Source organism: Oryctolagus cuniculus, chromosome 2 (genome assembly GCF_051225735.1).
Source record: "Oryctolagus cuniculus isolate XC-2025 breed Fujian yellow rabbit chromosome 2, ASM5122573v1, whole genome shotgun sequence".
NCBI lineage: Eukaryota > Metazoa > Chordata > Mammalia > Lagomorpha > Leporidae > Oryctolagus > Oryctolagus cuniculus.
Window position 1 is genome coordinate 11,340,103 of NC_142868.1, and position 25,136 is coordinate 11,365,238.

The 25,136-nt window shown below is 50.0% G+C and overlaps 1 protein-coding gene and 1 long non-coding RNA gene across 6 annotated transcripts in view; one reads left to right on the plus strand and one right to left on the minus strand.

Moving 5' to 3' along the window:
- The window catches only part of PROM1 (prominin 1), a 108,849-nt gene that overhangs the window by 44,648 nt on the left and 39,065 nt on the right, over window positions 1–25,136 (minus strand). For 4 of the 5 annotated variants that reach the window (XM_089326966.1, XM_089326967.1, XM_089326965.1 and 1 more), the window contains exons 3-4: window positions 14,363–14,418; window positions 6,944–7,149 (exon numbers count right to left, since the gene is read on the minus strand). In XM_089326966.1, the coding sequence (XP_089183092.1) occupies window positions 6,944–7,149; window positions 14,363–14,418 (262 nt within the window). Of the gene's footprint in view, window positions 1–6,943; window positions 7,150–14,362; window positions 14,419–19,282; window positions 19,414–25,136 lie in introns of those variants that run through there. The other variant, XM_089326968.1, reaches the window with a different exon arrangement.
- Window positions 21,388–23,783, plus strand: LOC149127689 (uncharacterized). The gene is made up of 3 exons (XR_016229575.1): window positions 21,388–21,971; window positions 22,300–22,466; window positions 23,454–23,783. It is a non-coding gene; the product is annotated as an uncharacterized LOC149127689 (long non-coding RNA).

A 25,136-nucleotide genomic window follows, 5' to 3' on the forward strand; every position in this document is an offset into this window, starting at 1 on the left:
GAACGCATTGCCTCTTCAGTCGTTATCGTGGGACTTTATGCATGCACACATTTGCAGGGAGAGCGACCAAGTCTCCCATTTTCTGTCCTGGAGATCCCGTGTCCCCAGGCCAGTCCGCAGTCCTGGGTAAAGGTGGACAGCCATTCACCCCCTTGCAGTAGCAGTACATGCCAAGGAGCCCTGACTCTGTTGGTCCCCCTTAGGACATATTTTCCTGCAACAATATTAATAGGTCTGTTAGCTTTCCCCAGCTGATCCATCTGGTGGATGTAACCCAACGCTGAGCCACACCTGCAGGGCTAACAGGCTGCAGAGGAGGAGGTACTGGAGAAGGAGCATGAGGTTTGGGTTCTGGTCGCCTGACTACCACAGCTCACTGTGCAAGCTTGAAAAAGACCCGTCTTCTGTGAGCTTCAGCTAACATCTCAGAAATGAAAAGATCTTTAGCCTTAATTTGACAAATTTAGATCTAATCTAACAGATAAGTGAATCTTTGGGAGGATACTGGGTCTGGCGGTTAATACACTCACATCACATATTGCAGTCTGGGTTGGACTGCTGGCTCGCTCCCCAAGGGCTATCCTCAGGTTCTGAGGCGCATTGCTCACTTCCTGCTTCTCTCCTGCCTGTATGCTGCATTTCCCTGAGATAGAAACTGTTTCTTTGTCAACTTTGCCTAACTCAGTGGTGTCCACAGTGGGTGCTGGTGAAGGTGGTTGAAGGATTAGATTTCAATTTCCTGTGGCCTGTTTAGAAGATTAGCCACATGTCTGAAGAGCCTAAGAAACGGTCTTAGTTCCTTTATTGGACAAATGCCTTCACTCACAAGATGAGCAGTCAATAAAACGAAGTGCAGTGCAACACTGAGCACCAACACTGCATGCTAAAGAAGACTTACAGGGCCTGTGCTGTGGCGTAGCAGGTTAAGCTGTCCCCTGGCCGCACCAGCACCCGACATGGGCACTGGTTCTAGTCCCCACTGCTCCACTGCCAATCCAGATCCCTACTAACGTGCCTGGGAAAGCAGTGGAAGATGGCCCAAGTCCTTAGGCCCCTGCACCCATGTGGAAGACCTAGAAGCTCCTAGTTTCAGTCTGGCCCAGCCCCAACTGTTGTGGCCATTTGGGGAGTGAACCAGTGGATAGAAAATGTCACTCTCCCTCTAACTCTGCTATTCAGATAAATAAATAATAAATACCCACATTTCTGCTGAACAGGGGATCCGGTGAACATGAAAATATTCATGATATTTTTAATGTACCATCCAGAATTCTAGAATGGAATTCAATGACACTGAAAGCTGGTTTTCAGACTCATGCACTGTATATACATTTTGTGTTTGGGTTAAGGATGCAAAGCCAGTGCCTACAGGCGCAGGCTGAAAGCACAGGGAGAGCGAGTGCAGGGTGCTGGGGGCAGCGCCGGTGTGGGCCTCTAGGGCGCCACAGAGCGGGGGGGCCAGTGGCAGAGCAGTGCTGCCCATCATCCCTTAGCCACAAGCACCGGGAAAGCCAGATTCTTATGTGAAGTTCACCGGATCTTGAAAAATCAGCATCTGATAAACACTTTAAATACTATTTAGACGCCCTGTTAATGGTCTCCAATTGTAATCGCTAAACCTTTTATTTACACAAAGAGAGAATAAAGAATTTATCATTTTTGTTACCGATTCAGATACTATCTATTGCCCAATATATTTTTAAGCAAAAAAAAAAAAGCCCATTAATGTTTTTGTTTTTAACAGTCAGCAGCCAACTGTTTGGATGTAAGAATCTTGGCAAAAATTCACATAATCCAGAAAGGAAATAAAATTCTACGACTCTCAGTTCTCTGGCATTTGACATAAAATATGAGCTTTTATGCAGTACCACAAAATCTGTTGAAATTTTTAGCTTTAGGCCGGTGCCGCGGCTCACTAGGCTAATCCTCCACCTTGCGGCGCCGGCACCCCGGGTTCTAGTCCCGGTTGGGGCGCCGGATTCTGCCCCGGTTGCCTCTCTTCCAGGCCAGCTCTCTGCTGTGGCCAGGGAGTGCAGTGGAGGATGGCCCAAGTGCTTGGACCCTGCACCCCATGGGAGACCAGGAGAAGCACCTGGCTCCTGCCTTCGGATCAGCGAGGTGCACCGGCCACAGCGGCCGCGGCGGCCATTGGAGGGTGAACCAACGGCAAAGGAAGACCTTTCTCTCTGTCTCTCTCTCTCACTGTCCACTCTGCCTGTTAAAAAACAAAAAAAAAGAAAGAAATTTTTAGCTTTATAGTATATTAGCATATCTATACTTATGGAAAATCTGACTTTCTCACACACACACTTGTAAAGAAAAAAGCTTTTAAAGAGCAAAGCTAGAACTTTAAAAGTTGCAGCAGTTTTTTCCCTCTAATTTCTACTGTTATTGACATTAATCAATGAAAACCAAATAAATGCTTTCAGTCTGTAACTGACCTCTTATTTTCTAAGACAAAATTTTAATTTAAATTTTAAATAACTGGAACTCATTCTCTTTAAGAAAATCTCATGTGGCTGGCACTGTGGCATAGCGGGTAAAGCCGCCGCCTATAATGCCAGTATCCCATATTGGCGCCATTTCAAGTCCTGGCTGCTCCACTTCCAATCCAGCTCTCTGATATGGCCAGGGAAAGCAGTAGAAGATGGCCCAAGTCCTTGGGCCCCTGCACCTATGTGGGAGACCTGGAAGAAGCTCCCGGCTCCTGGCTTCGGATGGGCACGGCTCTAGCTGTTGCGGCCATCTGGGGAGTGAACCAACAGATGGAAGACCTCTCTGCCTCTCTCTCTCTCTCTCTGCCTCTCCTTCTCTCTCTGTGTAACTCTGACTTTCAAATAAATAAATATTTTTTTTAAAAAAATCATGATTTCCAGGCACTGCTCTCACTCCTTTTACTTTCTGTTTCTTTTCTTTTCTAGAATTTTGTGTCCTACAAAGTGACACTGACACTCACATCCTAACCCAGATGAACGCTGTCTGGGATGCACTTCACCATGCACCTTGTTGGCAAGGCTGACTTAACCGAATTCCGAAACCCAGGACTACGTGGAAGTCAGGCGTAGCTGCCCTTTCTCTTGCCATGAGCTTTCTGAAATTCTGAAAAATGCGGGGATGACAAGTGTGGAAGGAAGGAAGGAGAGAAACCTGGCTTGTTCGGGGCACATCTGCAGCGAGAGCTGGACACTCCGTCTCCTGTGATGACCAAACGCCAAGATTCAACGTGCCACAGCCGCCCAGGGAGGCTCACAGCACAGGACCACATGTACCCCACATTCCAGGGAGTAATTGAAGAGAACAGGTGAAAAATTAACAGTAATCAAGACAAATCTTAAAACCCATTCCATTTCATTGTAGTATTTAAAGCCACAAAATGAAATTGAACCCAATAAAGATATGCGGAAGAATTTTTCAATACCAAGTTCATCTACCCAGAGCATCCAGGTCAAGGTAAGCAGGAGCCCCACACCAGACAAGGTCGCCACCAGTTCCTCTGTCTGCATTCTCTGCTGGTTGACATTCCTCTCCCTCTTCTTTGTATCTGATTTTATGATCTGGCTGGCACACCTGCTTCTCCACTATCAGATCATCGCACAGACACCTCCGCTTTCCCCAGGATCTTCCTGGCCGGCTTTGATTACTTGCCAACATAGAGCTAATAACAACTCACAGTGTTTAAATACTTGCAAGCCAGCAGGGATTTCAAAAGGAAGGCAGCCACACAGTAAACTGAAAAGTTCACAGCAGAAAAGCTTAAGCTGCTCACCTGAGTTTCATAAGCAAAACAACAAACAACTCACATCCTTATTCTCATTTAGATCTAATTATATATAAATATAGTAATATATATAACATAATATATAAATTATATATAAATTCAATGTATTATGAAAATTCAAAACTAGTCATAAACTTGCCACTTAACATCAAATAGTTGCTCAACTTTGGTTTAATTATGCCAAAATCTAAAATTATGATTTTTTTCAAATTAATGTTTTACTCTGATGAGAAAAACTTAACTGAACGTGTAAAAGGCTATAGAGTACAGTATTTTTTTTTTAAAGAATGTTCTCAGGGGGCCAACACGGTGGCGCAGCGAGTTAACACCCTGACCTGAAGCACTGCCATCCCATATGGGTACCGGTTCTAGTCCCGGCTGCTCCTCTTCCAATCCAGCTCTCTGTTGTGGCCTGGGAAAGCAGCAGAAAATGGTTCAAGTCCTTGGGCCCCTGCACCCATGTGGGAGACCAGGAAGAAGCTCCTAGCTCCTGGCTTCGGATAGGCAGAGCTCTGGCCATTGTAGCCATTTGGGGAGTGAACCAGCAGGTGGAAGACCTCTCTCTCTCTCTCTCTGCCTCTCCTCTCTCTGTGTAACTCCGACTTTCAAATAAATAAATAAATTTTTTTAAAAAAAGAGAATGTTCTCAGGGCCAGTGTTGTGGTATAGAGAGTACAGCTGCCTGTGACATTAGCACCCCATAGGGGTGCCACAGAACAGGACCACTTCTTGTCTGAGAACGGGTTCCCAACTTCCAATAAAGTTCCTTGCTAATGTGCCTGGGAAAGCAGTGGAAGATGGAAGTGCTTGGGGCCCTGCATACATGTAGGAGGCCCAGAAAACGCTTCTGGCTCTTGGCTTCAGATCGGCTCAGTTCTGGCATTGCAGCCATTCGAGGAATGAACCAGCAAATGGAAGACCTTTCTCGCTCTCTCTCTCTCTCTGCAAATGCTGCCTTTCAGATAAATAAATAAATCTTTTTTTAAAAAAAAGTTTTCAAAATAGAAGGAAAAAACATCTCAATTTGTTTGATGGGTCTGAATTTTCAAAAATAAAAGTATAGATTACTTATTTATGTATTTTGATATCATGCATTTTAAATAATTATATTCTAAATAATTCAATTAGTTCAGGGTGAACTCTAACATATATAACACAAAGTTACATGTAATGCAAACAGAAGCCCAGTGTAAAAGGAAGAACTCAGCATACATGCCTCATTCAGAAAAAGAAAACTATTGAAAGGTCATTATGACCAAAGTAAACACTGCTCAGGTAAATGAATAACTGCATGCAATAAAGAACCTACAATAAAGAAACTACAGCATAGGCATTTACATCGAGTGAACACTGTGACCTGGCCAGGTAAGTAATGGCTCCAGCCAGGCACCACACGGGCAGTATTTCAGCTGACACTGTCCCCTCTTGGCCTCATCTGAGAAGTCCTGGAGAATGGAGGGGAGAGACCCGGCTCCCTGTTGGGTCGCTGACACAGCTCTGCACCGCTGAGGGTGTAACCACCCGGGCTGTGGGGGTCTGCGTTCCCGAGAGAACCCGAAGGCAGAGCAGGCAGACAAGGACATCTGGAATCCCCAGAGGCTGGGTCCTCAGCTGCCTTTCAGAATCGAATGCGAAGAAACAGCCAGACCCAAGTCACTTCCAGAGACAGAAAAGAGAGGCAGACAGGTACAGAAAGGAGACAGACAGGACGCCCACACCCAGTCTCCCAGAAAGAACAGAGAACTCCCTGGCCAACCCGCAGCCCATAACAGCAGCCAGCACGTTCCTTGGATCCTGCGGACATACGAGTTGTCGAGGGCTAGTATTCCACCATTTCCAGCAGAACCACGTCTGGCTGGATCACCAGGGTCCTGGAACGACTTTGGCTTTTGTCCGCTGTGGAGATTCTGCGCTGTTTAATGAGTAGTTAATTCCACAGGCAACACCTGAGCGTGGCCCAAACCCAGCGCAGGCAAAAAGTCTCTGTGGGGCAGGGAGCGAGAGTCTCCCCGCCTTCCACGGGCCCCCACGCCCTTTCCATAGGAGGACCCCCATGGCTGGCTTCTTGCCAAGCCTTTTACAGACATTGGGCAAATCTGACCTGGTCTTCTCGTCTCCCTCCTTTCACTCTGATCGGAGTTAGCACGTTCTACACTCAGTCTGCAACCTGCTGCTTCCACCGCGTCTTGACCGGAGGCTGTCTCCTAGCAGCCTGGCTGGGGCTGTCCCGTCCTTCTCACCTGTGTGCCTTGCACGCCAAGGACTGGGCACCCCCAGCCACCTCTGTGGTATTGGACAATACTCTCAGATTTCCAATTTCAGGGACTGCACTCCTCCATCACGATTCCATGGGACTCAAGGAGCAAAATGGCGAGCAAGCGCCCGGGTGCTGGCTTCCTCTCAGCAGCGACATGAGAGGGGCTGCTGGCCAGGGAGTCCTTGCTTTCTACAGCCCCCGGGTGTAGGAGGAAATCAGCGCCAACGGGCTTGGCGCCTCACGGAGCTGGGGCAGCTCCCTTGCAGGGCTAACTTCCGGTGGTGGCACCTTTTTGATTCGCCCTAGACCGCACTGGCCATCTCCCTTCCTGCTTCGAGGCACTTTCTTGTTGGCACTGCTGCTGCTGTCATTTTGTTCTGTTTTCAACTCAAGGCTCTGCAGGTGAAACATGAGACATTCCTCACCGCCCTAAAACACCATAGCAAATACTGACAGAGTTTGTGGACTCAAAAGGCTTCCATAGCCTTGGCAGCTCATGTCAAGAGCCTCGGGTGATCACTGACGTCATACATAAGAGTGTTAATTGTTAAGTCAACAACAGGAGTCACTGTGCACTAACTTCCCATATGGGTAGGACTTCTGTCCTTAATGAGTTGTACTATGAGAATTAACGGTAAAACTTGTTCTCAAACAGTACTTTATCTTTTGTGTGGGTGAGTGGGTGGAAATTGTTGAAATCTTTACTTAGTATAGAGTTGGTCTTCTGTGCATAAAGTTAATTAATGAAGAATGGAATGGAAGGGGGAAGGGGAGGTGGGACGAGGTAGGGGTGGGAGGGCAGGTATGGGGGGAAGAACCACTATGTTCCTAAGAAATTTGTATTCATTAAATAAAAGCTTTCTTATAGAAAACAAAACCACCATGAGCTGGCCCCGGAGTCCGCTTGCCTGATGAGGATGCAGATCACCAGGAGGGTGGCGCCCAGGCACTTCCTGCGGAACACCATGTCCTCTTTCTCCCGCTGGTGCATCTTCCCCCCGCACTTGTTGCAGCAGCGACATATGCAGACGAAGCAGCCCACCAGGGGCATCAGGAGGATAAAGAGCAGTCCCAGGAAACTGCAGATGATGATCCCCATCTCGTAGTAGACAACCTGCAGGTCAAGCAAGAGAGTCAGAACACGCCGTCACACGGAGTAGCAACAACACCGCAGGGCGCACGACACTGCAGCGCGCACACGGTTCTTTTTTTTCCAACCTGTTCGCCATCGTGAGCGGAACGGTAGGGTGCATGCACAGATTTTCCAGCTTGCAGCTCCTTCTTGACACAGAGGGGGAGAACTGTGTCATCGGAACCTGGGACACAGTGCTTATTGTCTTCCTTTCAAGTCCCAGCGTGAAGCCCCTCTGCAGGGTCCAACTGCGAATTGTGTAATGGGAACCCCAAAAGTATTCTGTTTGCTTTTCAGTAGTCTAGGACACCCAGGAGAAGCACCTGTACCAACAAGCAGTCTACAGCGGGGGCACCTTACATCGGAGAGGTAGGGCAGGTTGAAGACCTGGAGCACGTTGGGTTGGGTGCATTAGTCACAAATGCAGAGTTGGTTACAAAAGAATCTGGAACATACTTAAATTTAGGGGAAAAAAGGCTTTCTAAGTCAGAGAGTTAACCAGGACCACTGGGGCTAGCACCGTGGTGCAGCAGGCTAAAGCCCTGGCCTGAATTACTGGCATCCCACATGGACACCAGTTCGAGTCCCGGCTGCTACACTTCCAATCCAGCTCTCTGCTATTGTTCCTTGGAAAGCAGTAGAAGAGGGCCCAAGTGCTTGGGCCCCTGCACCCCTGTGGGAGACCCGAAGGAAGCTCCTAGCTCCTGACTTTGGGTCAGCGTAGCTCCGGCCATTGTGGCCATCTGAGGAGTGAACCAGCGGATGGAAGACTTCTCTCTCTGTCTCTACCTCTTCCTGTAACCCTACCTTTCAAATAAATAAAATAAATCTAAAAAAAAAAAAACCAAACAAACAAAACCCAGGACCACTCACTTAGCTTTTCCATCATGCACTGGAAATAATAGTGTGTACTTTGTCACGTCGCTGTGGTAATTAGAGGTGACCTCTATTACAGACAACGCGCCACGTCCAACACCAGGCACACAGCACAGTGGAGGAGTGTGGCCCCTCTGCCACCAGGCCCATGAGGCTTAGGCCTGCTGAAGCACGAGGCTCGGTGCCTGAGTCCCAGACAGTGTTAAGTCTCTAAGAACCAACACAACTTCTAGATACAATCAGTCATGTGACCTGGATGTATTTGCATTATCATTGCTGTGTTTATTCTGGGATAAACGAAAAACGAATGCAATTAGGTGACAGAAGTCGACCTCACTCTAATTCATGCAGTCACATTTCCGAAGGATGGCAGAAAGTTACAGGTTGGTAGTTTGTGACCGATGAACAAGTTAGACAGCCATGGCTGCCCAAGCCCAGCTGAGCAAAGACAACCCAAGTCTTATCCTGCAAATGCATTGTTTTGGAAGACGACCTGAACCTGGAGCCAGAAGACCTGATTGACATCCCAACGTGGGGTGCTGGCTCCCTAAAGTGGGAAGTGCATTGACCTCAGATGCATCTTGTGATGGACAGGTATTAGGAGAGTTGATGTGAAAGCGACTAATCTCATGTCAGCCTGCAGTAAGTATTCCACGAATAGTAGTTAACTCCATGAGCAAATGTTTGCGAGTATTAGATTATGTGCACCTGGCACTTGAGTACTTCAATGTTAAGGCTAAAGTGTTAAAAAGAACAAAAAGTGACTGAATTTTGGTGCATTCATCAAGTTCATATTCTTTTTTTTTAAATTTTTTTTTATTTGACAGGTAGAGTTAGACAGTGAGAGAGAGAGACAGAGAGAAAGGTCTTCCTTCTGCTGGTTCACTCCCCAAATGACCGCTACAGTCGGCGCTGCACCAATCTGAAGCCAGAAGCCAGGTGCTTCCTCTGGGTCTCCCATGGGGTGCAGGGCCCAAGCACTTGGGCCATCCTCCACTGCACTCCCTGGCCACAGCAGAGAGCTGGACTGGAAGAGGAGCAACCGGGACAGAATCCAGTGCCCATGTGGGATGCCAGTGCTGCAGGCGGAGGATCAGCCAAGTGAGCCACGGTGCCGGCCCCATGCTCATTCCTAAGCTAACCCTTGTCTCATGTCCACATAAAGCCATCATGAAAAAACTCTAAGGCTTCCTTAAGGACTAGACAATTAAGAAATCTGTCCAGGGGCTGGCGCTGTGGCATAGTAGGCTAAGCCTCTGTCTGGCGCTGGCATCCCATATGGGCTCTGGTTCTAGTTCTGGCTGCTCCTCTTCTGATCCAGCTCCCTGCTGTGGCCTGGGAAAGCAGTAGAAGATGGCCCAAGTGCTTGGGCCCCTGCACCCACAGGGGAGACCCAGAAGAGGTTCCTGGTTCCTGGCTTTAGATTGGCCTAGCTTTGGCCATTGCAGCCATTTGGAGAGTGAACCAGTGGATGGAAGACTTCTCTCTGTCTCTCCCTCTCTCTGTCTGTAACTCTCTCTCTCAAATAAAAAAAAAAAATCAGTTTAGACACTCCAAACTCATGTCTTTTTTTTAAGGCAGGGAGGCAGTGGTGAGAACGAGCGATCTTCCATCTACTGGTTCACTCGGCAAATGCCCACAACAGCCAACCCTGGGTCAGACAGAGGCCAGGAGCCTGGAGCTTCATCCAGGTCTCCCGCATGAATGGCAGCACCTACGTATCTGAATCATCATCATATGCCTCCCAGGATGCATCAGCAGGAAGCTGGACTGGAAGTGGAGGAGATGAGACTCAACCTGTCTCCCCAGTATTGGAGGCACCTACCCTAAGTGGCAGCTTAACCACTACACCACAATGCCCACCCCACAAATTCTTAATTGCGTATTTTACTATTATTTCTCAAGAAATATTCTAAATTATTTACTATTCTTGAGTGAATTTTAACTTTTTAACAAATTCTTATTCATTTGAGGGGTAGAAAGACAGAGTTCTCATCACTGGTTCACGCTTCAAATGCCTGCAAGAGCTAGGGCGTGGCTAGGGCCAGAGCCGCCAGAAGCTGGGAACAAAATCCAGGGCTCCTACATGGATGCCATGAACTCGGCTCCTCGAGCCACTACCGCTGCCTCCCAAGGTTCCACATTGGCAGGAAGCTGGAACTGGGAAACTGCACGCAGGCCCTCGGATGTGGGATGTGGGCGTTATAACCACTGGGGTAAGTGCCCACTCCCTAAAGAATTCTAAATGTCTGAACTCCAGGATATACTGATAATACATATGACCGTATGAGTGAGCGAGAGGATATTGAAATGCTTTGAATGCACTTTTGAAAACACACATTTTCATCTTTCATGCACAGCTTTTCCAGCGTCACTAAGTACCAGGCAGCGTCAGGAACAATCTGCTCCATTTCAAGAGGTCAGTGCTAGGCTTAAGTCTAGCCAAGGAGGGCAGTTTCTAGAGTTTCTGACGCACCAATATCTTACAGCGCTGTGGAGAGTGTTTGAAGGGCAGATCAAGCCTGAACTGCACAGAGGGGTGCTGCTGTCCACTCGAGCACTATTAAAACAGACAGAGAAGGTTCCAGACAATGGCAGAAACAAAAACGGAATGTTTTACGATCACAGGAGAGCCGACAGAGAACAAGACGTTGTGACAAGTCACGCTGCCACACACTGGCTTTAGACAAAGCAACGCGAAACGGTCAGCGGACGAGGACTTTACCTTCAGAGCCAGGACTATGTTTTCTGGCTGTGGAAGTCAAAGCAACGGACGAGGTAGCGGCAGAGGCAGCATCAAGAAAACAGAGAGTCACATGAGTGATTGACACGGCCCAGGAACGTTCACACCCCACACAGAGAAAATCTAGCGGTGGAAGGACCAACAGAGAAAATGCTCGGGACAGCGTTTGAGTAGAGTCAAGTTCTGGAATCAACACCTGGATTTCTTGCCAGGTTCTCATCAGCGGGCTGATCAGTGTGGACAGAGAATTGGAGTTGGAAAGCGTGCTGCAAATGCTCAACACTTGACCCCTGTGACCCTCATACAACAGAACCAGCTTCTGCCTCCAGCCTCAAGCCATGTCTTCCAAAGTGCCTTTCAAAAGTGAAAATCTGACGGCAGCGTCCCTCCCTTGCTTAAGGGCATTCAGTGGGTTCCCGCCATCTTTGATGCACGCTTCTCAATGTGGCCCTATGTTCCCTGATCACACCCCCACACCCCCGTTCTTCTTGGCTGTCCCTGATCATCCTCGTGCCCAGGAAGCACCAGGCGTTCTCTTCCCCACTCTGGACTCTTCTGCTGCCTTCTCTTCCCCGGTGAAGCTCAAATCTAATCGTAGACGTGACCTCCTCCAGGAAGTCTTCCCAGCTGTCCTGGAGCCATTTGACAGCACTTTACCGGGCTCCCATAGGACCACGTCCTGCCCTGTGCTGTACATCCGGGAAGCAAGACCCACGCCTGTCACACTCACCACTCCCTGGCATGCACCCAGCATGAGACCTGGCACCCTACAGTCATCCAATCAAAATCAGACAAACGGATGCATGCAGGAATGGGAGTCTTCCCCTCGGACCAACGGTCCCTACAGTTCAGTGCAGAGACAGAGGCTGCATGGGCCAAGCCGGCGAAGCGAGTGCCATGACTCTTGTGATACGGCAACGTGAGTTCGCCTCCTAAGCCGGTCCTTCTGTGGCCATCCTGTGTGTGAAGGGGGGCGAGGCAGGGATGGTTGTCGGGGTCGATTTCAGACATTCTTCTGTGGCAAAAGAGAGCCAGGTGGCTCTGGGTCTTTCTCTAGATCACTTTTTTGAAATTTCCTGGTCCAAGAAATGCAAGAGGGTGGGAACCCCTGCTCTCGGACGGCAGATCTTCACCCATGGGAATGAACGCTGCGAGTGATACCAGACGCTCTCACGTGAGGCGTCCCAAAGGCTGGGCGTGGGGGCAGGGAGAGGTCCAGCCTTGGGCATCCAAGCAGCATCTTCTACCCCTCCCTTCCCCACCTGGGCGAGGCTCCCTCAGGCTCTCAAAGGTGCCAACCAGCAGCAGCTTGTGGGTGTTGGAAGGAGCCCCATGTGGTGGTGACGATCAGGTGAGTTTGGGGAACCTGTCCTCTGTGGCTGACAACAGCCAGGGTGGAACCTCCCATAAGCAACAATCGGCCGATTCTTCTGCACTGATTTTCTCCTCCCAAAAGTCAGCCCACTCTGATCGGCTCGGCAGGACCAGGACGCACTTATCCATGGAGATGGGATGTTTTCACTCATCCCTGCGGTGCCCACATAGAAGGGATCTGTGACCTGTGTGAGGCAGCAGCTTGAACCCCAGCTCCAGTGCTTAGCATCCGTGATTTGCTACTCCAGCTGCCCAGGATGGCCACTGGAGGAGCTTTCTAGAAGCAGCCATCACCAGCCGACCCTGACCAACTATTTCTGAATCCCTGGGGAACAGGGCTTAGGTGTTGCCCCCACTAGGCTGGGAATCGACAGAGGCCACCCGTGATGGCGTCGTTGGGAGAACGCCCTGGGAAGCCAGCAGGCACATAGGTCTTGCTCTAAGCACCTTGGTTGTACGTTGCAGTGTATACTGAGTGAGTGTGACGTGCTCAGCGCAGCACCTGCCGGAGAAATCACTCAGTGTGCTTGGGTGTCATGCTTGTCCCCAGCCTCAGAGAAGGACTCCCGGTCACGGGCTACCTTGTTCTTGCCTCTTTCTAAATGTCCTCTGAGAGCCCCGAAATGTACCTTCCTCACGAGGGATGGAGAGCGTGCAGCCTTGCTGGGGAGGGGCAGAGGAGGGACAAGAAGCAAGCAGCTAAGTCACTCCCCTCTCCTGGACATGTAAGTGGGATCCAATCAACATCACAACCACCCGTCCCCCTCTGTGTGATGACCTGGCATTGACTGAGTGCCAGCCTGGCAGGCGTCCAGCGACGTGAGTGGTAGTGGACAGTCAGGTCTGGGGGACAGAGGTGAAGGCAGTGGTGCTGCAGCCTGGAGACGCACCCACAGGGGGGACCCTGAGCACCAGGGACTGGCTCGTGCCGTGCTCAGTGTCTTCTATGGTCTTCCCTGCGGCCGAAGGCACACATGGCTTTTAAATGAGGCTTTCGCTTCAGCTTCTGCCCTCACTTTTCTCTTGAGTTTTACTGCACTGCAAACTGAGAACCCGATGGGGCCCTTCGTCACCTTGGTGACACCGCGTGGCAACGTTAGCATTCAGCCGGGCCAGATGCCGGCCAGTACAGAATGTCCACCTGCACGTCTGTTTTGGGCCCTGGGTGAGCTGCTTCATGGCAGGAGGCAGAGCCAGGCGCCCGACTCAGCCTGCAGTGCTGCGAACCCGGCAGACAGATTTTACCCACTTTCATTGTCCTACCGGCAACACGACCTCTGTCCGTTTGTGTCCTGAGCAACCTGCACACATAACAAACCCAAATCAAAAGATCTGTTCTTCCGTGTAGGTGCTCAGTCACGGAGGGCCATGGGGTGATTAAGCAGTTCGTGGGGTTGTTAAGGAGAGACACGCAAGGCGCAGTGACACTTCCTGGAGATACTGGCCCCTGGCCTCAGTGGGATTGGTGAGTTGCCAACCACCCCACCCCAACCCGCCCGCCCAGACTCCAACTCCGGTTCCTTCCTCTCCCTCTACCAAGGGTTCCCACAGCCTGTGGTGCGCAGAGCGCCCCCTGCCCACCGTCCTCGGCCTTCCTGGCCTTTCTGCAAACCCCCAAGGCACTTCTCTGGGGACAGCTTCTTCGCAGAACTCAAGACTCTGCTTTCTCTGCCTGTAACTCACGGATCTGCTTACTGCACCCCCTCCTTAGAGTCACCAGGTAGCACCTCTGCCACTTGGGGATCTCCACCTCCCTCCCAATCTCAGTACACACACACACACACACACACGCACACATGCACGCGGCAGGTGCACAGTAACCACTCTTCCAACCTGAGGTTAACTCTTACAGTCTTTTAAAAGAAAGCACAGAATCGCTGCTTCCAGGAATTCTCAAACAACTCTACTCAGGGTGTACTTCTTCCTTCCCTAAAAGTTAGTAGCATAATATTTCCTTTTAAAGAATTAAAGTTTTTAAATAACATGCAGTTTGCAAGGTTTTCTTCACGTGCTACTTTTGAAACGTCTGTAGTTCAAATGGGATCTATATGGTGATTCGACAGTCCGTAAAAATCTTACTCAAACAGGATTGCTAAAAATTCAGATTAAACAACTGATGGCTAAGAGATTTATTTTCAAGTCAGTCATAATTGTTCTCATATATCTTATTTTTAATAACAAGTATATCGACAAAAAAATTACCTTTTCATAGTCAACTGAAGGCTCAAACTTCTTCTGTATGATTTTTCTTACAGTATCTGGAAAAAGAGCCGTAAAATAGCAAAATCATTTTTTCAGTAGGAGTATCAAATGCATATTTAGAAAAAGGAGACCTATATATGTTAACAAGTTATTATACCTATGTGTACCATTCTTATAATTCCTACTTATTTTTCTAAAAGTTTATTTAATTTGAGAAATGAAGAAGGACAAGGAGAGAGAGAGAGAGAGAGAGAGAGCACTTCCATTTGGTGGTTCACTCCCCAGATGCCCACAACAGCCCCGGCTGGGCCAGGCCAAAGCCAGCAGCTGGGCAGTCAACTCAGATCTTCCATGTGGGCGGCAGGGACCCGAGCACTTGCGCTATCTATCACCTGCCGCCTCTCAGTGTGCATGTTAGCAGGACTTGAACTCAGACACTACAATATGGAACACGGGGCTCTCAGCCGCTAGGTTAACCACCCACCCCCACCTCCTAATTCTCAGTGTAGGTGAATGATTGCATTAACGAGCCTCTATCCAGAAGCCAAAAAATGAAGGACTCATGTTTTTGATAGGCAGACTAAAGGGTTCTCATATTTAAGAGCTCACAGTTTCTCATCATGCACCTTAATGTTTGCTGGCAAACCATACAGAACTCATTAATAATCACTGATTAAACATAGCATTGAAATCACAAATTCTTAACTATCTGGAACCACACATGCAATTTATTTTTCGATAATCCCGCATTTGCATAATATTGTTTAAAATGAAAGGAATCTTAGAATTGACCTAATTCCATTCGGATCTGGCTGAAAAGCCCATGAGAGTATTTCAGGCATGGAAAGCCAAGACACTCCGGCAAAAAAAAAAAAAAAAAAAAAAATCTCCGCGAGTGAGATCCCAGTGGAAAGAACAGGTCAAAGAAGGAGGTACCTTTCTCTGAAGGGAAGAGGGAACTTCCACTTTGATTGTGGTCTTGTCCAAATATGATCAGAGTTGGCGAACTCAAAAGGCTTCCATAGCCTTGGCAACCCATGACAAGAGCCTAGGGTGATTACTGACGCCATAAACAAGAGTGTCAATTTGTTAAGTCAACAACAGGAGTCACTGTGCACTTACTCCTCATGTAGGATCTCTGTCCTTAATGTGCTGTACATTGTGATTTAATGCTATAACTAGTACTCAAACAGTATTTTACACTTTGTGTTTCTGTGCAGGTGCAAACTGTTGAAATTTTTACTTAATATATGCTAAACTGATCTTCTGTATATAAAGAGAATTGAAAATGAATCTTGATGTGAATGGAAGGGGAGAGAGAGCAGGGGTGGGAGGGAAGTTATGGGGGGGAAAGCCATTGTAACCCATAAGCTGTACTTCGGAAATTATATTCATTAAATAAAAGTTAAAAAAAAAAAAGGACTGACCTAATTCAAGCATACTTATGATCTGAGAAATCCCTCTCTTCCCGTCTGAACAGGGTATGAAAACCCCGGGATGCTGCACAAAATTGGATTTTTCCATCCATGTCCATCTTAAACCTGGACAAATTCTCATGTAGGTTCAGACGTTAGTGTGAGCCAACACCCAAGGCCTGGACAGACTTGAGAGAGGCCAGAGCCGGGCCAGGGCGCCCTCCCGCACGTCATCTCCCCCTGCACGCCGTCTCCCCTCCCAGGAATGAGCTTCTGGGAACAGAGTTCAGATGCAGAGGCCTGAGAAAAAGCACACTTCCTACGAGGTCTTTCCGGAAACCTGCTTCCCTGCTGTGAGGGCGGACATGAGAGCAGATGTCTAAGATTATCTGCAGGACCGAGGGTTTTCCAACTGGTTGATGGCACAGGAACCCCAGACGCTGCTCTGCAGAGGGGACCCAGGGAGAGAAGGGAGCCTGAGGCTGCCCCACCCCTTCAACCAGTCCACCTTGCTTTGCTCTTTTATAGATCAGACTTCTGCTTAAAATTGTTCTGCATGGGGGGCTGGTGCTGTGACACAGAAGGTTACGCCTCCGCCTGCAGGGCCAGCATCGCATATGGGCACCAGTTCAAGTCCTGGTTGCTCCACTTCCCATCTAGCTCCCTACTAATGCACCTGGGAAAGCAGTGGAAGATGGCCCACATACTTGGGCCTCTGTACCCATGTGGGAGACCTGGAAGAAGTTTCTGGCTCCTGGCTTTAGATTAGTGCAGCTTCAGCCATTGTGGCCATTTGGGGAGTGAACCAATGTGTGCAAGATGGACTGATATTTCTCTCTCTCTTTCTGTCTCTCTCTCTCCTCTCCCTCTCTCTCTCTCTCCCCCCTCCTCCCTTCCCCCTTTTCTCTCTCTCTATTTCTGCTTCTCAATAAATAAATAAATCTTTAAGAAACTTGCACTGGGTGGAAGGTTCTATTGTTGACTAAAAGTGATTAAAAATCATGCATTTATTAAGATCCACTTAACACAGTTATGTCCATGACATGTTGCAGTTTGGGATCTTGACCTAGCATAAGAGCTAGCAGGGAAGTCAAGCTCCACCACTTACCAGGTAAGTCCCCACTTGCAAAGGGGACTTAGCTTAGTGCTAAGTGAGCACTATAGGCAAAACAATAATCCAGGCCCCAGTGTACACTGTGGTTGTGACTATAGAAAGGGACTTAGCAAACACAGATTACAGGAAGTATACACGGTAGGTAGCGTAGTTCACTTCTCATTAAAGAACATTATTGGGGCAGGTGTTACAGTATAGCAGGTGAATCCCCCCTTGGGACACCTGTATCCCACACTGGAGTGTCTGGGAAGAAGTCCCACATCCGCTTCCCATCCAGCTTCCCGCTAATGCACACCCTGGAAGGCAGCAGATCATGGGTCACCTCTGATACAGTTAGAGCTTTACAGCACAAGGAGGAGGAGCAGGGTGGAGAGCGGGTGGGAGGGTGGGAAGAGTCACTATGTTCCTAAAGTTGTATTTTTGAAATGCATTAAGTTTGCATACCTTAAATAAGAGGTTTCTGGGGGGGGGGAAGGAGAAAGAAAGAAAAAGCCTAGGAACCACAGTTCTAAAAGAAAATAATAAAGCAAAAATTGGAATTTTGCAAAGTTTGTCTCCACTGTGAAGAGGTGAATAGCATCCCAATACTCACACTTGTCTAATGAGACCAGTGAGAATTAAGGGATTGTTGATATTACACAATGAAACATGTCTACATTTGGAAGATCTATGGCACTCAGGAAATCAACATTTTCCAAAATGATCAATGTACAATGTTACAAAATCCTGCCCAGGAAAAGATCCACCAGAGTGAGAAACAGACCCATGGGCTCCAATGTATCAACGGAGAAAAATTCATTCACAAGGTTCCTTTTTGCAAACAGCCTTCAAAAAAAACCAAAAAGTCAGCACTTGCAGATACAAGGACATGCACACGTACCTAGAGAGACTATTAACATACCCTCTCGTTTATAGCCACACACCCCTGTGAGACGGGATGCTGCTCTTAACCCAGACAGACATCCCCAGGAGAGCCAGCAGACTCCCACCAGGCCAGATGTTAAAGAGATTTGCAAACACATAAAACCCAGGGCTGGTCTTTTCACATTGGGGGGGGGGGGGCGGACGGGCAGAGGGCAGGGAGCCGGAAATGCATGTACCAATACATGTAAAAATGTTCTCCATTTTCCCTCTAATATGGGGAATACTGATAGACACAAATGGAAACCTTTTGAGGCCCACAGCAGCTTTTTTTTTTTTTTTTTTTTTTTGACAGGCAGAGTGGACAGTGAGAGAGAGACAGAGAGGAAGGTCTTCCTTGTCCGTTGATTCACCCCCCAGTGGCCGCTGCGGCCGGCGCGCAGCGGCTGGCACACTGCGCTGATCCGAAGCCAGGAGCTAGGTGCTTCTCCTGGTCTCCCATGCGGGTGCAGGGCCCAAGCACTTGGGCCATCCTCCACTGCACTCCCGGGCCACAGCAGAGAGCTGGCCTGGAAGAGGAGCAACCGGGACAGAATCTGGGGTCCCAGCTGGGACTAGAACCCGGTGTGCCAGAGCCGCAGGCGGAGGATTAGCCTATTGAGCTGTGGTGCCGGCCCACAGCAGCTTTTAAGAGCTAAGGAGGAGGGCCAGTACTGTGACGTAGCAGGTAAAGCTGCAGCCTGCAGTGCTGGAATCCCCTATGGGTGCTGGTTCAAGTCCCAGCTGCTCCACTTCCGATCCAGCTCTCTGCTGTGGCCTGGGAAAGCAGTAGAAGATGGCTCAAGTCCTTGGGCCCCTGCACCCACGTGGGAGACCCAGAAGAAGCTCTTGGCTCCTGGCTTTGAATTGGCTCAGCTCCGGCTGTTGTAGCCATCTGGGGAGTGAACTAGTGCATGGAAGATCTCTCTTTCTCTCTCTCTGCCTCCGCCTCTCTGTGAATCTGCCTTTCAAATAAATAAATAAATCTTTAAAAAAAAAAAGAGCCCAGGAGCTTTCAGACTCACAAGGGATGAGAGCTTCCAGACTGCCCTGCAGTGGACTGAGCCAAGCGGCACATGCCCAGCCCCGGCGCTCTGCCATAGTGCTTGGCACTGGGGCAGGGCAGAGTACCAACTGCAGCTGATGAGAGGGACCCAAGTCTTGGCCCTTCGGGGAGAGAATGCACTCGCTCTCTCTACTCTGTCATCCCTCCCCCTCCCCCTCTCCTGCTCCCCCTACCTCCTTCTGTCTGCCCATTCTCCTCCCCCGGCTGTGGAGGAGAGGCTGATCTGGAGCCACGGCCAGGATCCCCCCAGCCCAAGCAAGAGACTGAGAAGGAAGCGAATCCCTGAGAACCATGCCCAAAGGCCCTGGCTGACGGGACCGGAGTCTCGCTCCGAAAGGACGTTTTCCACTCTGCACTGCCGAGGAGGAGGCATCAGGGACGCGCTGTAGCCCAGGAGGGCACCCAGGCTGTCTTTGCCCAGATACCTGCTGTCCTGAAATGCGGCTGGCTGGGACAGGGTTCCGCGCCTGCCCATCAGCCACACAGACGGGGCCGTCCTCGCTGGTCTCTGCCGCCTTCCAGGGAGTGAACCGCAGGAGCTGAGTCTCTGCAGACTGCTCTAGAAGTCAGGGCCTCTCTGTCTCTCCTTACCCCCCGACCCCTGAGCGTGGGTACAGCATCCACATAAAGTCTGTGGTTTCGCGAGATTCTATCGCATTGTGCTCACTGCACTCTGGCAGGGCTTCAACAAGAACACAAGCAGCAGAAGTGTCTCTCACAGACATCAGAGAACTCAGATCTGGGCCAGCGGGGGCCTCAGGCAGGCAGATGCTACGCCCAGAGTTCCTGTCTTGTTTACCTTGGTCTCTTCAGCCCTGATAAGGAGTGCATAGCACAGCAAAGGGTATAAAAGCCGAGAGGCGCAGCCTCCATGTGCGGGGGAGTGTGCTCTTTGTTTGAACTTGACCCAGGCCTCAAGGTCATTCAACAATATGCAGCCACGTGCCCAGTGCCCATGTTGGGACACAGGACAGGTGGGAGTAAGTCCCAGATGCCATCGTTGGGAAACCAGTCCCGCCCCGCCCAGAGGAGACCCAGCAGTGAGGACCTCCTTCCCGACCCCAGCAGCGCCCACTGAGAAAGAGCTCTGGGCCACGTGGTGTGGAGTAGACGCCGGGGGACGCACTGTCTGGCGACTCACTTCCCGCCGCTCCAATTTTAAGCTCTTTGGCACAGCGAAACAACGGCCCTGAGATGCTTTGCTGGGAGGGCAATATGGAAGCCCAGGGATGAGGACCTAATTTTCCTGGGACAAGACCGTTTCTCAACATCTGGTCTCAGGAAGTCACGAAGGAGCCCCTCCCCAGACAGGGACTCCGTGAGTCACTTTAGAACCACGGTGACCGCTGACCTCTCTCCAGTCACCTCCGTACGTTACAACGTCTCCTCCCCGGGGGTCGTGCTTTAAATCTCACGGGATGAGATACATGAAGAAACAGCAGCAGCAGACGGAACTCTGATCCCGCAGGCTCCCCGTTCTGAGCCCTCGTGTCTGCCTTCGGCTTATGGGGCAGCGTGGTTGGGGTTTCTGGCCTGTGTGTGCCAAGTTCCCTCTGAGCTTCCTGAAGTCTGAAGCCACAGAAAAGATTCCTTTTCCTATTTTAGCCAAAGCTCATGTTTGACCAAGACATTTCTGGCCCCTAACCGGCTTCTCCTAGGTATGAGGACAGGTGCAGCCTCTGGCCCGAGTCGGGCCGAATGAAAGTCCACCTCTGTAACGTTTCCTTGCAAAACGCGTGTGCTGAACTTAAAATCCCCAGTTGTTTGCGGTGTTGTGTGGGGCTCGTGCCAAGCTGAAGTGCTCTTGGAGAGATCGTGCTGGTCGTATCTGTCGTCGGGGCTCCTGGGCTCCTGTGTTGATTCGGAAATGCGATTCATCAGGAACAGGAGCAAGCACCTGTCTGTGCAGGGCCCGCAGGGCCCCTCTTGTCAGTGGTTCATCCTAAACACACAGGGTGGGGGTCTTTCGGGGAGGTGCTCCCAGCACATGGCTGTGGGCTAAAAAGTCTGTCATGTGTTCACTTGTATGTTACGTGTAACACTGAGCCAAGTGAAAGAGATCATTCGCATTTTTACTAAAAGAATGTTTGGGAAATAGAGTGACACTTGAGTTCAATTTAGAGACTTGCAAATGCTAGGTTTGTACCTGCATAAGTTTAGTAAATAAAATGTTAATTAAAACCCAACCATAATTATTTCTTTTCTGCACACAAAAGGCTTTTTACGGGCACTTAGAAATAAATTTGAAGAGCTGGTGCTATGGTGCAGCAGGTTAAGCCAATACTTGGGGTACCTGCAGCCCACATTGGAGGGCCTGGGGCTGAGGCCCACCTCCGCTTCCAATCTAATTCCCTACTAATGTGCATCACTGGACATCAGCCAGGTGTGGGCCAGGCCAAAACCAGGAACCAGGAACTGCATCTGGGTCTCCCACATGGGCGGGGTGGCGAGCATCCAAGGACTCAGTCATCGTCTGGGGGCCTCCCAGGGCTGCATGAGCAGGAAGCTGGCAAGGAAGCAGAGGCAGGACTTGATCCCAGGCACGGTGAGATCGGGCACGGGGTCCTGAGCAGTGGCCTAACCAGCTGTGCCACAAGGCCCGCCCCTAACCTTTTGTCTTCTAGCAGACAAATACACATTCACTTGGCAATCGCTCATTTGAGACATAGCCAAGTCATTTTTTGAGACTGGATTTTCTGGTTACACTAGAGATGAGCTAAGATAGCAACTATGGTGAATGAAAATTACTGACTTATTTAAAGGTAGATTTGTGCCCTCAGCTGTTAGATAAAACTGGAGGCCATTGTTCGAGAGTAAGTTCCTGTCATTAGGCCCCTACAGACCAGGCTAAACAGTCAAGACAGAGGGTGGGCCTTTGCTGCTGTAGTTCAGACACCACGTGGAACGCTGGCATCCCACATCAAAGTGCCTGGCTTGGCTTCCAATTCCAACTCCAGCTTCCTGCTGCTAATGCACAACCTGGGAGGCAGCAGGTGACGGCTGGAATGCTGGGCCCCTGGCACCACAGGGGAACTTGGATTGAGTTCCCCGCTCTCAGCTTCGGCATGATCCAGCATCAGCTGTTGCGGGAACCTGGGCTGCAAACCGGCAGATGTGAGATCTTTCTCTGTCCATCTATCTGTCTCTCTGCCTTTCAAATACATATTTTTAAAAATATCTAAGTAGGGTAGAGCTTGCTAAAGTTCTGCCGTACCAAACTGAAACTAACCTGCTTATCTGATCTCCCAAAAAACCAGGAGAAATGAGAGCCAACAGCCAGGATGATCATAGTTTCCTGTGCCTTTGAGCCTTAGAGAAACTAACCAGGGATAACCTGATGTTAGCCAATCGGGTATTTTTCTATTGTTCTTACCCTGCCTCACACGGAAAATTACTGAAGTGTCCACTGCAATTTTTGTTCTTTTGTTTCTGCTTTCTTTAGCCTCTCCGTCTGCATAAGCAGCCCTGTCCACCCAGCTACCCAGTGCTTTTTCCACCTTATGGAATGGAGTGGTGCCAACTCTATAATGGACAGCAAAGCCCACTAAGATCTAGAAACCCAACATATCTTTGGACACACCCCATCTCCAGACTACAAGCTCAACACAGGTAAGGATGGCCTCCCTGGCTCCCAAGGTCACAGGGTCTACCGTGGTGTCGGGGACTTCCCAGGACGCACTGGGTGATGACAGAGCCTGCTTCAAGACCCAAGGACTTTGCTTATTTGACAGCTCAGTGACTGGCGGTGGGCCAGGCTGCATGGCCTCTCCCCACCCTAATCCCCAGACAGTGGGAATAACAGCCCATGTCTGTCAGGTTCTCCAGAGACCCAGACCAATAAGGCACAGAGGCCAGCAGACAGGGACAGAGGCCAGCAGGCAGATACAGGGCCAGGTAGACGCTCACTTTTAGGCACCACAGAGGCCAGCAAGCCTGGAATGCACGGGACAGGCTGGCGACTGGAACCCACGCAGGTGCCAGTGCCACAGTCTGGAGGCAGTTTTTTCTTTCTCCAGGAACCTCAGTTTTTGTGCCTAAGACCTTGAACTGATTGGACGAGGCCCACCCACCTTGTCAAGGGCCACATCCTTCATCTGAAGTCAGTTCAGTGTAGATGTTAGACACAGCGACCAAACACCGTCACAGCAACACCAAGAGTAGAAGTGGATGTGACACACAGCCTGGCCAAGCTGACCGAAAACTAGCCATCACTCTCCCCAAGCTAGTTCAGGCTGAATGTCATGGCCAGTAGGTGTGTCAGAGCGGCCCTGTTTCAGAGCAGGTGGGTAAAGCCTCAGTAATGACAACCTGGGCTCCAGACACAGGGACTGGGCCCAGCCCTGGGCAGCAGCGGGGCCCAGTCAGGGCAAGCACAGAACACACAGTGTTGGAAAGCGGCTGACCTTGAACGATGCCACTTGACCTGCCCCTCAGGAATCCGTTTAAGTTTGACGTGTACTAGATTAAAGGTCGGCAAATACGCGCCTTTTGAGAAGATGTCCGTGGAAATTGACAGAGCTAAAGAAGTCTTGTCACTTGAAAGGTTAGGTGTCACTTCTCAGAAAAACTACTCACCACCCCATCATCTTGCCGCAGGGCCGCTGTGCACTGAGTTCAATGCCATTTGAAACAGAACACCACAGTGTGCCTGATCCTGGGCTCATACTTCCCTGAGGCTGGTGTGGGTGAGGCTGAGACCAAAGAAGAGATTTTGCTGGAGGAACTCAAACTGCACACAGCCTTGGGTCCTGGAGGCCACCAGAGGCCTTGGTTGGACGGACACATTTCCTTCGGATGTGGCCCAGCTCAGCCAGTCTGAACTGAACACCTGAGTGACACGCACTTCCTGCCGCGATCATCAGATTCTTGGAGGAGTTTTCACTGAAATGTTCAACTCCTCATGTAGACGAATTAAACTGGTTTTTGAAGGCAAGTTGGTTTATCAAATCCTTTCATTGATGGGGAAAGGCGCCCTGCAGCTCTGACACACACACTGGCACTTTTTTTTTTTTTTGACAGGCAGAGTGGACAGTGAGAGAGAGAGACAGAGAGAAAGGTCTTCCTTGTCCGTTGGTTCACCCGCCAGTGCCTGCAGCGGCCAGCGCGCTGCAGCCGGCGCACCGTGCTGATCCGAAGCCAGGAGCCAGGTGCTTCTCCTGGTCTCCCATGGGGTGCAGGGCCCAAGCACTTGGGCCAACCTCCACTGCCCTCCCAGGCCACAGCAGAGAGCTGGCCTGGAAGAGGGGCAACCGGGACAGAATCCGGTGCCCCGACCAGTACTAGAACCCGGTGTGCCGGCACCGCAGGTGGAGGATTAGCCTAGTGAGCTGCGGCGCCAGCCTGGCTTTTACTAGAAGGAAAGGCAGTACTTAGCACGGTACTCACACGCTCAGGGAGGAGACGCTGCCCGGGAAATTATGTTGTGAGACCAGCCAGGGCCAGCCTGGCCCCCTTAGCCTTCTGCCAGCCACGTGTTCACACCGCCCGATGCCTGTGGACACGCCACGTGGTATGGTCCAACCTCTGAGTGGGCAGGTCTGCCCTTCAGTCATTCCCATTCCTAGGGCTGCACAGGCCCAAGCTGATAAGAGCTGGGGCTCAGGGGCCCCCCTGATGCTGGGCTGGGCTGGGCTGGGCCGAATGGTGAACCCAGGAACAGCGAGCAGTGTCAAGGTCATTGCCAAACACTTGTGGATTCCCAAGGTGTTGCCTCCCCTGAGACATTCCTGGAAAGTGTGGATTCTGTTTTCCACCTCTGTCTCTGCTGGGGCCTGGGGGCAGATGGGGAGAATCCCAGTTTCTGGTCTGTACTGGAGATCCCATGTTCTCAATGACACTGCTATGAGGACCAGGGTCAATTCAACCCAGGTTTGTTTGCCTGACAAAGGTTCAGCTATGGGCAATGGCTTCCCTGGACAGCAGGACTGGACCACAGGGAAAGGAAACTTTTTTTTCCTGTATATAGTTTGAATTCACTTGGTTTTTTTATTATTTTTATTTTTTTAAATAAAATAATTTTGTTGCTGTATGTTTCTAATTCCCACCCCTCCCTGCCAAAGGGTACCTGAGAAAGACATTTCTTAGTACAAAAAAGTGACACACCTGGTTCCTCTAAATGTAAATGTGTAGGATGTATGACCAGAGCAATTTTGGTAGCACTTCCACATGTGGTACAGTATTTGTCACAGGGAAAAAAACTCTACAAACACCTGGCCTTCACCGTATTGAAAAGGAGGGCCACTCCCCTTAAACTAGTCCATACATACAAAGGGCTTCAGA